This window comes from Tiliqua scincoides, chromosome 6 (assembly GCF_035046505.1).
Source record: "Tiliqua scincoides isolate rTilSci1 chromosome 6, rTilSci1.hap2, whole genome shotgun sequence".
NCBI lineage: Eukaryota > Metazoa > Chordata > Lepidosauria > Squamata > Scincidae > Tiliqua > Tiliqua scincoides.
This window is the reverse complement of record NC_089826.1, coordinates 59310589-59324227: the sequence shown is the minus strand read 5'-3', so window position 1 is coordinate 59324227 and position 13639 is coordinate 59310589. Positions and strand designations below refer to the sequence as shown.

Below are 13639 nucleotides of genomic sequence, written 5' to 3'. Positions count from 1 at the left end.
CTGGTAACTCATTCAACTGCACTTGTTTTTAAACCTGTGTAACAGCTTTATGGTTTTTTTCCATTGACTTTCTAGCAAACTATTTTTTTTCCTTAAAAGTTTCTTGTTCTAAAGCAGTGGTTAGATACTCCATAGTTGGTAAGCAGTATATTTTTTTTCAGCTGTTCCCAAAGCTTTCCTCTGTAAATGGATACAATAATTCTATTTGATTTGGTTCTAAGCAGCAGCCTGAATTATTCAAGTCAATTTCAATTATTTTCATATACTCACTGTTGCAATGTTTCATAGCCTTGCTCCTTATATAGCAGTTCTTGCTTCATCTGAGAGAGTTCTCTCTTCAGCTTTTTAACCTTGTATGTAAAATAAAAGATGTAGAATTTGTTTTTACACAGTGAAACACACAGTGTAGCATAATTAGCACCTTCACATGCTAACTGAAAAGGATACAACTTTTACCCTTGATTAGGTGTTTACATCTCAACTTAACTTGTTCCCACTTTCCAAAACACTAAAACTGAATGATACACTACTGATGGGATCAACCTTACACACTGTATTTTGTGTGAGAAATGCCTCCTCTCCCAAGCTCCACCATCTTTGGGGCAAACTATACATTGGAGGCAACTGTGTTTGTTAAACATGTACTTCCCAAGTTCACTTATAAAACAGTGTGTGCATGTCTACTTTTTTAGTCCAAAAAGAATATGAGGAGACACCACAATTTGCTCTGCTGCCTTTAAATAACTTTTCTTCAACCTGTCTCTGGTACTGGAAAAGAACCAGGTCAGGAGACAAATGCTTTAAGCTACCAAATACACTGATGTAAAGAAGGACTGGGAGGAAGCTGTGGTGGAAAGGGTGGTAGAGGAAAAATTCCCCTGTTCCCACCCATTGCCAGCTCACAGCCGTCAGCCATTGGTAATTGGGGGGGGGGGGGCAAAAAGAGCTAGGGTGAGAGGTGCAGCAGAGCCTGCCTCAGAGCATGATGCACCCTGACACTGGACATGTGAAGTATATGGTCCGTCCGTCCCCCCAGGGACATGAAGCCACCTTACAGTATAAACATGCGGTATAACTACAGCCACAATCTTGCACCTTGCATGTGTCTGAAGCACCATGTGAAGTGACCCTTTTAGAGCTCCATCATCATAACCCTTGCTCCCATCTCAAGCTATCACCTTGCTGGCATTGTAGCTAGGCTGAACATGCTCCAGTCATTCATATTAGAGACATTCCCATGAATACATTCAGCAGACGCAGGAATGCTTCAGCTTTACATGAATGGCCTGGATACAACAGCACATCTGGTGCCTTGGCATCTTGTGCACATCTGGTGCTCTGCATCTTGCCCTGTGCACATGTACAAATACACCCTAGAAGTTCTGATCAAATTTTTATATTACATGAAAATTTTGATGTCTCTGAAGATGTGACTGTTCAGGGATCTAGTAATACTTCCCATAACCCCGTATCTTTTAGCACTGGTTTGTTACAATGCCCTTTGTCCCAGCTTAACAAACAGTCTAGCCAACGACAACTGTTCATTCTGGGCCAGGCAGCTCCCATTTCCTGCTTACTGGATTAACAATGTATTCTATACTGTTGTTTTGTGCAGTGCTCAACTTTCCGGAAAGGATCTCCTGCTTTATAAGAAGTATTACTTATATGGCTTGTTGTCATATAAGTAAAGCTTTATATACATAAAGCTGATTCAAACATTCAGAAAATGCCTATGAAAATTGCCTTCAGAAAATTCAGAACAATACAAAATGCCTGTGGGGGGGGGGGTTGCTTGTTTGGATGTTCACCTATGTTAATGCTTTGCACAGGGAAAGCTAGAGCGCCAAGAAGCAGGTTAGGGTAGACTTCTACAAGATGCACTAATTTCCATATCCACAAAGCTGCTTTAATGTGGGGAAACATTTATTTTATTTTTTGGTTTGTATTCCATCTTTTGCATTGCTCCAAGGTGGTTGACATGAAACATTACAAATCAAAAATTAAAATACAAGATATTCAAACATACAATCCCACCCATATGCCAACATACAGCTTTAGGTGGTACAGTCCTTTTTCCTTATCAGTTTTACACATGGTGCAAATCATGGAGAAAGCACTTACCATTGGAAGTAGTATCCCCTTCACTTAAATACACACATCATATGACAAGCCCATACATGTGCAGTGTTAACATTCAAGCGGTCACAGCCTTGGGCAGACATCTACATATGTATCAGCTGCTACATGTGATACAGCCTCTTAAAGGTGATGATGAAGGGCACACAGAATGCTTACAAAGGCAAGCTTTCTTTGTGACCTTAGTCTTGTATAAATCAAGCCTCAGTGTTTGCACTGTTGTATCTTATCTCTAGAACTATTAGTCCTTATTCGCGCTCACACACTATATAAATCAGTTAGCCTTCTGCAAGAGTCACAGGCAATTTCCACTCTTGGATATGCTAATGCTTACTAATATGGTGAGAACTAACTGTTCATAAAAAGAATAACTGCTCTGAAGAGAATACAATGGTGTGTCAACGTTCAGCTGTCTCTTCTAGCAGACTATCTTGATTTCAACACTACCAGCTTTCCCATAACATATAAATAAGCCCCTGTTAGTATTTGTTAAACACAAAGGAATTCTATCTTCCTCTTAATGTTCACGAACACGCAACTAATGCAAGAGACATGCCAGATTAAAAGACATCTCTTTATTTGGATAACCTCATTATAGTAATTAAACTTGAAATTCACATTTACTGGTTAAGCTAATTTGTCATTCACAGTGCAAGTATGCCACCTGTTCTTATTCAAGACAGATCGCACCGATCAGCATAGTTAGAGAGAATGGGACTCTGTATACATGCACATGAGAGAGAGGGTTCCCAAAGCTCACTTTTGAGGGAAACCAATATACTATAATCTATATTAACTTCAGAACCATGCATTTCCCAACTAGACAGGACTTGTATTTTGCAATCTCTTTTACCAAACTGGAAGTCCAAACTATTTGTGCTCCTATATGCACCGCCTTTCAAATAATACAAATCCTATTCAGATGTCCGCATCTTTCCAAAGCCATACACCTTTGTAAAAAGTCAATAAGCCTGAAAAACTCTAAATCAAGTGCTATTTTTCATATTATTAGCACTGCTATTTGCAAAAAAAAAGAAAAAAAAAGAAAGCACTACTTTGTGTACTATTAACTACTATTTAATTCAGCACTTGGGGATTTCAGTGGCAAGGAGGAAGACATACTACATATTACCCAATAATTCTAAGGGCAAAACTAGACTTGACATTAGTCACTTTCCTTTTTGTGTAAATAGTGCATATGGGGTGCTATGTCTAGGTTGGGATCATGATGGGGGTTAGAGAGGCTTTTACCTTACCCCCTGCAGTTCCAATCCAGATCAAGCCACCACATGTGCTATTAATACACAAAACAACAAGCATGTTCAGAATAAATGACACAACTAGTGTCACATCTAGTCTAGCCCTAAAATTAAGCATACTTACCCTTAATCTTGTCGTGGATATTTCTGCCTTCAGAATGTCAGGGTCATACTTGGTGCTGGAAGAGGAGCTTGAGAATACTTATTTGGAAAGGAGAGAGGGGAAAGAAAATAAGTGAAAATATTTAACCATTTCAGAAATTGTTCATTATTGCTGTTCTCAAAGAGTTCACGTAGTTTTGCAAGTTTAATATAATATAATTAATATCAAGTAATTCTGAATTCAATCTTTTATGGAAATACAGTCAGAGGAGCAACATGAACCTTGATCTCAAACTAGCTTCAGTTTCTATCATTTAGATAGCATTTTATTAACAGAAGACGACACATAAGAACATAAGAACAGCCCCACTGGATCAGGCCATAGGCCCATCTAGTCCAGCTTCCTGTATCTCACAGCGGCCCACCAAATATGAGTAAAAGTTTCAGGAATAAGAAAACAACTGGTTTTTTCTTTAAAGTCAATCTCCTTTTACACAACAGATTCTGGAGTTCAAAGTGAAAAAGCATGTTCGGGGTCTCATACATATTAAGCAGGGTAAATTCCCAACAAGAATCCATGGAGTCCAGGGCTAGCTCTTCTAATAAGCCCCAGTGAGACAATGGGTCCCCATCAGCCTATTGGAGAGTGTGTTGGCAACCACTAGTTAGAACCCACTGCAGCGACTGCCATCTCCTCCTCTTGGTTCACTGTATGGCTATTTAAAAGACAGACAGTGTGGGAAGGAGGAGTGGGGAGAGATGCTGCTCTCGGTAGACACTCTCTACTCCTCTTCCTACCTCCCTTCTCCACCTGTCCTGCCTTTTCAGATTTATCATACTTACAGCTTGTACGTGAGCTTGATTTTTCCTTGTAGGCATCATTCAACCGCACATATTCATCCAGGGCAAGCGCTAGTCTCTGTTCTTTCACATGGTACAGTTCTTTTTGAGTGCTGAGTGCATCTTGTGCTACTGTCAGGTAATCCTTCAGCATTTTCTCTTGCTCTTGTCTCCACTGCTTTCTTGGATCTTCTATCTGTGTTGTTTCTGTAGAAATACAGTTTCAAAAAGTTGTCATTTAATTAAATTAAGCTAACGATGCGCAAGTCACTGAAAGGTCTGAAACTTTATTTCATTATCATGCTCGGGCCAAATGATAGTTACCACTGAGTTGTATTTAGAACTCTGAATTACATACAATAAAGCAGGATCAGCTTGGGTTTTGCTTTGGATGGTGACTGGAAGCTGCTGGCTAGAGACGAAGGAATGGAGACTAGCAAGAAATGGATTAACATCCTGAAAACCAGCCTGAGGTGTGTTCTGAAGCTGCCAGGAAAACACAAGAGCTGTGTAGCCAGGATGACAATTACACCACGAAGTGAAACATCTGGAGAAATGGAGGGTTCTATGAGTTTCTCTCATAAAACAACCCTTGTAAAAAGGGTTTGAAAAAATGGGGTTTATGGTCAGCCTGCCTATGTAACCTGCCTTGAATCAGCTTGCCTTTATATACCACCTTTCTTGTAGACTCAAGTCTCATACACTCAAATAAAGTCTATGAGACTTGAGTCTACAAGTATCCTAAGGAGCACACATGAAAATAAGGTGGTATTTTGTGCTGTTCCATATGTGATTGGACAAGCACATGTAGATAAAATTGCACAGCAATAAGATACTGACACTTTTTTTTTGAAACACCTTGCACAATATTGTTGTGCAAGCTCAAAGCCCAGAAAGGATTCCAAATCAATTTCTGTGTACAAAACCTTGGGCTACCACTTTCACACGCACAAGGCCCATTACATGAACAAAAGGGTGTTTTAGGATACAATCCATTGTATTAAGCTACATATTCAAAAATACATCTTGCCTGTACAATTTTAATGGTATATATGCACACTTTGAGTTTTTCCTGCAATGTAACAATTCAATTTTCTTTATGATTTGAAACATTATTCTCATAATCCCCTATTCTTTTGCCTAGCAACATTTCCTAGAATCCCACACATAAAAGTAGTAACGGAACATAGCTGCACAACAAAGGTGGGATATACACCTTGGAAGACCCATCCTCATAAAGCAGTGAATTGGTTACACAAATACCCCCAGTGCCTTGACTCAGACCAGTGTTTCTCAACATTTGTCCCCCACTGTACCACTTTGATGGTCCACCAATTGGAAGTACCACCAAAAGTAACTGGTGGTGATATCATCACCAGTTACTTTGGATTGGGAGACCAGATGCAACGAACAAACACTGGTAAGAGGCTCAGGGTGGACAGGAGGGCTTTTTTTGAGCACATGAAAAGTGCACTCTGGAGCTATGCCTGCTGAGCTGAACCTCCTGCTGCTGCTTGTCACATTGCATTGCTGATCTTGCTGTCAGGCAGCTGAGATCTGGAGGTCTGTGATTAACACTGGACACCACTTCAAGTACCACTGGTTGAAGACATATGAAGACAGCACAATTTCACTCTTCCATTTCTGTGCAAAGCTACTTTCTGCAGGGGGGAAGAATGCTAGTAAATCTGAATTGGATTGAAAATCGGCACTTATGAAGTCACAGTAACTATGTTTAGATACACAACACTGCAAAAGAAGTATTAACACTTTCAAAGTTTTGTAATAAACATTTTCCACCTTTAGATAAAAAATAATGCCTTCTAAGGGCCCAGCCCTATCCAACTTTCCAGCACTGGTGCAGCTGCAATGCAGCCCTGATGTAACGAAACAAATGTTCCCTTACCTTGAGGAGGCCTCCATGACTGCCTCCCCCCACTACAGGATGCAGTGCATGCCTCACTGGCACAGCTGCACCAGCACTGGAAAATTGGATAGGATTTGGCCCGAAGTCTGCAATCCTTACACTTATCTGAGAGTAAGACCCATTGACTATAATGGGACTTCTGAGTAGACATGCATAGGCATGGGCTTTAAAAGTGACAGACTTATTCAGTGTAAATCAAGACATTTGTTGGTTGCACAAAAGCTACACAGATTTATCTGGTACTAATGTCATTATAAATAGAAGACAAAGCCTTGTCAGACTTTAATAAGTCTGCTGTTCCATTATAAAAGACAGAAGAGTGTTTAAACTCTTGGGACATTTCAGAGAAAGATTTAGGTTTTAAAAGATTTCAGTCAATGAGTTCAATTTAAGTCGATGAAAGGTGGTATAGCGTATAGCTCTTATAGAGTACATCTTCAAAGCTCTCTAGGAAAACATTAATCCAAGCTACTGATGTAGGTTCAAGTGCTTCTCCTCGCCCCAACAACATTAGTTACACATCCCTCACTAAGACAATTCTCTCTACTTTTGCCTACTTAAATTATCCAGAGCAAACAGTAATTCAAATGTGCCACAATAGGGACTTTAAACATATGTTTGGTTAGCTTCTGCTATACCAGAGGAAGATCTCTGGTGGGAACAATTGCCAATAAAACTTGATAGTCCTACACATTTAATCTTCCTGGCGCTACATTTTGATGTGAGCTCAAGAGGCAAGTGAAAAATGAGAAAGTATTCTTTTTTTAAAAGAAAAAAAAGGAATATGTCTCATGTGATTCCCTAAACTCAAATATATGCCAGGTATGCACATTTCTGTAAAACACTTTTTACCAAATGTACTCAAAGCAAAAGCAGATAGCACTAGTTATTTGGCAAGTACATAAAAGAAACTTAGAGAATACTACATATTGATTTCCAGTAAGTTCCACAGGGGATACAAATAATCCCTCACTAATATATTGCATATATTGTTTATGCAATATAAACACCCATGTTTATGCAGTTTCTCTACTCCAAAGAGAAGTCCAGCACATGAAAGGGGGACAATCGATGTACTGTCCTCACCACACATGGATCAACACTGAGGGTTTCAAGTCTCCTGAAGTTCAGGGAGTGGAGCCTGGGAGCTCAAGTCTGATCAGTCTGTTGGACAGGTTGAGAGCCTAATAGCCCTTGATTGCTTTAAAAACAGATCTATACCTTCTTCTAACAACTCCAGAGCAGGATTATTGCACTTTTAGTGTCTTTGAGAATATACAGTTATCAGGGTCAGTCTACTACAGGTGGGCCCTTTTTATCCATGGGCTCAGAACCCAAGGATTAGATTCACTGCAAGTTCCTAATCTGCAATGAAGGACCCCACCTGACCTCGCGGCAATGTCCAGAAGCTCCTTCTGGTCATGTCTGGGAGGCTTTCTGAGGCCCAGAGAGGCCACACACAACCTCTCTGGGCCTCAGAACACCAGCAGACACAACCAGAAGGTAGTTCCGGTCCAGGCCCGCTGATTCAGTTATCCACAGGAGTTCTAGGAATGGAACCCTTGCAGATGCTGAGGGTTGACTGTACTCACAGAAAGACAGATACCTAAACTAGAAGAACATATGGGAAAATGGGTGGTGGTGGGAAACCTGGGGGGAAAGCCTGATGATTGCCTTGTGGAAAAGAGAAGGGGGTATTTGCAGCAGTAGAACGCATGCCTTGCATGCAGAAAGTTTTAGGTTCTATACCAGACCTCTCCAAGTATGGCTAGAAAAGGCTGTTGCCTGAAACTCCAGAAGCTGCTGTTCTTCAATATAAATACTGAGCTAAATGTATATATTGGCAACCTTCAGTCTCGAAAGACTATGGTATCGCGCTCTGAAAGGTGGTTCTGGCACAGCGTCTAGTGTGGCTGAAAAGGCCAATCCGGGAGTGACAATCCCTTCCACACCGGGAGCAAGTGCAGTCTGTCCCTGGTCTGTCTCCCTGGCTATGGGCCTTCCTTCTTTGCCTCTTAGCCTCAGACTGTTGGCAAAGTGTCTCTTCAAACTGGGAAAGGCCATGCTGCACAGCCTGCCTCCAAGCGGGCCGCTCAGAGGCCAGGGTTTCCCACTTGTTGAGGTCCATCCCTAAGGCCTTCAGATCCCTCTTGCAGATGTCCTTGTATCGCAGCTGTGGTCTACCTGTAGGGCGCTTTCCTTGCACGAGTTCTCCATAGAGGAGATCCTTTGGGATCCGGCCATCATCCATTCTCACGACATGACCAAGCCAACGCAGGCGTCTCTGTTTCAGCAGTGAATACATGCTAGGGATTCCAGCACGTTCCAGGACTGTGTTGTTTGGAACTTTGTCCTGCCAGGTGATGCCGAGGATGCGTCGGAGGCAGCGCATGAATTCTGTATAAGGTACCATCATTTGAAAATAGTTTCCCTTGACTTCTTTAACCAAAGATTTGACAGTTTCTTCTGGAGATCCTGAGAAGCCAGCTTGGCTCTAGCCAACATGGTATCCAAATTCCACCTACACTTTTTCTTTTTCTTGTGCAGGCCTACAAAAGTATCTCGTCCTCATCTCTCACTTCTTCCAAACCTGGCAGGATCTTGAGAATTCTCCTGTTCTCAGCATCCTCCCTTCCTAGACATTTTGGTGGGCTGTGGAGGAGGCAACTAGGAGGCAGAGGATGTTCTTTTCCTGATCATACCTGGAAGGAGTGAGATCAAGAACAAGACACAGTAATCCTGCGGCTCCCAAACTCTGTGTCAAGGCACCTGAGGGGACCGCAGCAAACTCACAGGGACACCACAGTATATCCCCAGTGGCCTCATCTCCCCAGCTCTCCTGGGCACTGCCAACTTGGGTCGTGTGAAATCTTGCATACTCCAAGATGGTGGAGAGCCAGAAAGAAGAGGCTGCTGAGAAAGAAGGGTGCTGTGACCACGGTAAGTTTTGGAACTGCTGCAATAACACCACTGTGTCTTCCTTCAGCTTCGCCACAGTGATATTTTGGAGTGGACTGGAGAAGGTAAACTGCTTCCCCCATCTTGCTCACGCTCTAAGGAATGATTTTACCATGTCATGACTTTCAACCGGGTTCATGGGTGGGTCAGCCATGTTCAGGAGGAAGCTAAAACCATGAAACTTCAGGTTAGATCTGGTAATGATGTATGCTCTGACTGTTCCTATTTATCTCGGACAGTTTCTAGTTTGGATGGCTTGCTATGAGTCTCTTGCTACGAGTTTCTCAGATTTCCAGGAGGAGTAGAATATCAGCCTAGAGAGGACCAGAAATGTAGGTGGGACCAGTTTTTTGCCTGACTCTTGCTGTTAGTTTCCATATTCATTAGGCTGCAGCACTGAGACACCAGGCACTTCCTTTTAAACCACCAGATGCCACTAACTTCCATTCCTACCTCAGCAGGCTTCCTCCTCACAAACTCCGCCTCACTGAATCTCAGGGGCCCAGACCTCTGAAACTTGGTATCTCCACTCCTTCCTCCAGAAAGGGCAGGGTCAGATGTAATTCAGAATCTACCCTGCTAACTCGTTATATGGGGTGCAAGTGCAAGTGATGTTACAGTCACACCAGCGTGCAATTTCAAATTGCAATTGTTGTCCAAACTGTCTCCTCATGTGGCACTGAAAGTAACATTTAAATTACAAGTGAAAAAGCTATTTAGAGGACTACTAATCCCCATCCCATTATTAGGGGCATCAAAAGGGGATAATGAACATGCAGTCAGAACTCTAACCACATGAAGGCAGAGTTGATTCAGATGTATTGTCTAAACTGGCCCAAAGAAAAATAAAGATGCCAAACTGCAAGAATGTGCTGGAAGGTGTGCGGTAGTGTTAAACTCTAAAGGGGAAGAACCCTGGGGATGGCTGTATAGAAAACTGCCTGCACCCTTACTCTTCATGCCTCTCTCTGAGATTTCCTTCCTTTGAATCTTCTGAAAAGAAGTCTAAAATGCTGAACATATGTTGGCAGAACTTCTGCATGCACATCTATTTACGCATAACCAATGGCTATTTGAGCTGTCTTTTTTTTTTTTTTTTTTTTTTTGAGGAGTGAAGTGCTTAGGAAGGCAAACACAAAGCATCAAATGGGTTTCATAATGAGTCAAACAATCACATAGGATAAAGGCAGTTCTGCTGGACTTTGGGGATAGATATAATGACTGTGGTTGTACTCTGACAGCAGCACTAGTCGTAATGGAAAATAATCTCACAAGAGAGGAAAGTCATATCTGCGAACACATTTCAGGTAATTGCTCAGTAGGTTTAAGTCAGGATTGCTCAATGTGTGGCCCAAACTACAGGAGTAGCCTGCAGAGTCCTAAAATGTGGCCCACAGCAAATGCTGTCCTTGTGACTGCAGGACAAGGGCAAAACTGTTTCAACTCAATATATATATTTTTAAGCTCTTACAGACTCAAAGCAAGCAATTTTATTTTTACCTCTCTCAGAAACCTCATACAGCCACAATGTTTGTTTCTGAATATGAAGAAAGCAAAATCAAGTGTGACCATTAAGGCCCAAAAAGCTGGTAATACAGTCTCTGAAATGTATTGGTTTGGGGAAAAAATTAGGATCTTTTCCATTGAATGGTTTCAAACACATACACTCTCAAGAGGTAGTTTTCATTCCACGGTTGTTAACGAAAATGGCATAAAAGATTCACTGTCTGACAGGTGGGAACAGATATATAAATTAAGGCTACATGGGTGAATGTTGACCTACTGGAAGTTTCACAGGCCATCTATTCCTAACAGCAGGCTAATGTGCTTTTACATCCATGAAGCAGCAGGATGAGAGTTTGCCCTGCTTACATTAAAGAAAAAGGTTATGCTTCTGCTTCAAGGTAGCCAAGTCAAAGCTGGATGCACCATACTGTGAACATCTGCAGAACATTTGCTGAAGCCTCAAATAAGAGCAAGTCAAATAAGTTGGACATAATTCAGATTTTCCTTACATAATAGGGTGGTGAGAGACAGCTGTGGATATGCTGCTCTGGAGCTTCTAGTACTTGGAACATACCAACAACAGCAGGAAAATGGTTTTTTATAAATAATTTGGGGGGGGGGAACCACACCTAAACATAAACTAGAAGATCCATAATACCTTTTCTTCTTTTTATAAAACTATATTTTCTCAGAGAAAAATGTATGTAAATTTGAGGACCTGGTTCACAGAGTCAGATAGGACATCACAACCTACCTGGATAAATTTCAGTGTAATTGTGAGTCCGTGACAAAGAGCATTTCTCTCAACTCTGTCAGGTTTGATGGAAATGTCATACCATGGAACTGATATCTATTATCTGAGTTAACTGCCCTTTTGTGCAATGCATATGATCTTCCAGAGGGTCATGAATGCTTTGTATTCTTGTGCTCCAACAGAAAAAAAAACAGAATGTAATTTCTTGGGTTGGAAAAATAACCTTTAATCCTTTGGACACTCTTGCTCTACTACTTGCTCAAATAAAATTCTTGTGCTCTTAAACCAAACAGTAAAGACTAGAGTTTCTTCTTTTTCTGAGTAACCAAGTTATACTTCCTCCTGCATCTACATTTCTATAAAATTAAAAAAAGAAAAGAAAAGTAAAGGAAGGTTAGAGGCTCAGTCTAACCCACACAATCTATTAGGAATAGATTTATGAGAGTAATTGATAGCATGTTTAGCTATCTACGCAGAGTGTTTAAAAAATGCAAAATGCTGTTATCAACCCTAAAGGCTGAAGTTCTGCATCCTTTTTAACAAGAGTAACTACTTCACTGTTTACTTATCACATTTTTATACCACCCTTCCTCAAAGAGTTCAGGGTGATGTACATGGTTCCTTCCCTCCACTTGTCCTCAAAACAACCCTGTGAGGTAGGTGAGGCTAAGAGAGTGTGACTGGCCCAAGGTCACCCAGGAAGCCTCATGGCTGAACAGAGATTTGAACCTGGATCTTCCAAAATAAAGTCCAACTCCTGAACCACTACACCATTCTGTTTCTCTTCACAGTTCTTACTATGAAGGACTAGGGCAGAGCACAATTTTTGCACTGTAACCATTGCCTCAAAATCCCTAGCTCGCAATTTGTTACTTACCTTCCCTACTACCTACTGTGCACAAAAGAAGGGCTTCTAAACTTCTTTGTTGTGGGATTGGTGTTGCTGGGGGCAGCCCAAATGGGGTGGCCCAATCCGATCTGCCACCCACACATTCTAAAACCACCTTAAAGTGGTTATGAAGGCATGGCAATTTGTTTACTTATGATTTGGTCCAACTGTTTTTTGCTTGAAAAGGAAACACACAGTGTAATTTTAACGCAGGATGATGTTTTCTCTTCCCCTGCTGAAGTTCAGGCTGCCTAGGCAAACAGCTTATCAAAGCCCATCACGTATACAGTAATCATTAACTGCCTCAATAGTATTCACTTCAGCTCAACTGATTTCCAGAATCAGAAGTGGAGCACAAACAGTAATTAATCATGGACTGTGACAGAGACCATGCTAACGATTACATAAGTTTTTATATATAAATATACACTGTTCTTTTTTTTTTAATCTGAGATATAAGTGGTCTATGGAAAAAAAATTTGCATGAAGAGGTAACTATAAGCTGTACATGTTACATGTATCCTGAAATAGTGTCATTTGAAGGTAGCTTACTCCAAATGTGAAAAGCCTTGTGGCAGCTTCCCAAAAGAAGAAAACTATATATGTGAATGGCTTGAACTTAAACACACTTTGAACATGTTGAGAAACACCAATGCTTCTTTTTCACTTATTTTAGTTTCCGAGTCTGAAATACAAACTGGGCACAACATCAGCCGTATGGCTGGTAAACAATGCTTCTTTATTGAACTGTGACACTAAAGCCATATCAACAAGACACAGTGCATCAAGCTCAGTATGTTTTAACCTCTTTGTAACTTGTCTGTACCAAAAGATGGGATGACAACTGAAAAACAAACAAGAAGTCGTCAAATTTTCAAAGTCAACTAGAGCTAGCAGCGATTTTCAACCTTTTCCATTTCAAGGCACACTGACAAAATGCTAAAACTGTCAAGGCACACCATTGGTTTTTTGACAATTGACAAGGTACACCATGCTGTTGGGTGGCTCACATCCCACAACGGCCTTACTAATAAATGACCCTCCCTCAAACTTCCACAGTACACCTGTGGACTATTCAAGGTACACCAATGAACCACAGCACACTGGTTGAAAATTGCCAAGCTAGAAATATCATGTTTTAAAACCAAGAGTTTGGATTATCATGGCTGTTACATCATTTGGCACTCATATGGCATATTAGAACATGCAGAGCTCTTCACTTCAACTGTTCCAACAACTATTTTTGCTTCTGGATTTATCATTGTCAA

The 13639-nt window shown here is 41.1% G+C and overlaps 1 protein-coding gene across 1 annotated transcript in view; it reads right to left on the bottom strand.

The window, feature by feature from the left end:
• The window catches only part of WWC2 (WW and C2 domain containing 2), a 137774-nt gene that overhangs the window by 68413 nt on the left and 55722 nt on the right, over nucleotides 1-13639 (bottom strand). The window contains exons 3-5 of the mRNA XM_066631782.1: nucleotides 4341-4544; nucleotides 3520-3596; nucleotides 271-350 (exon numbers count right to left, since the gene is read on the bottom strand). Of these exons, the coding sequence (XP_066487879.1) occupies nucleotides 271-350; nucleotides 3520-3596; nucleotides 4341-4544 (361 nt within the window). The remainder of the gene's footprint in view (nucleotides 1-270; nucleotides 351-3519; nucleotides 3597-4340; nucleotides 4545-13639) is intronic.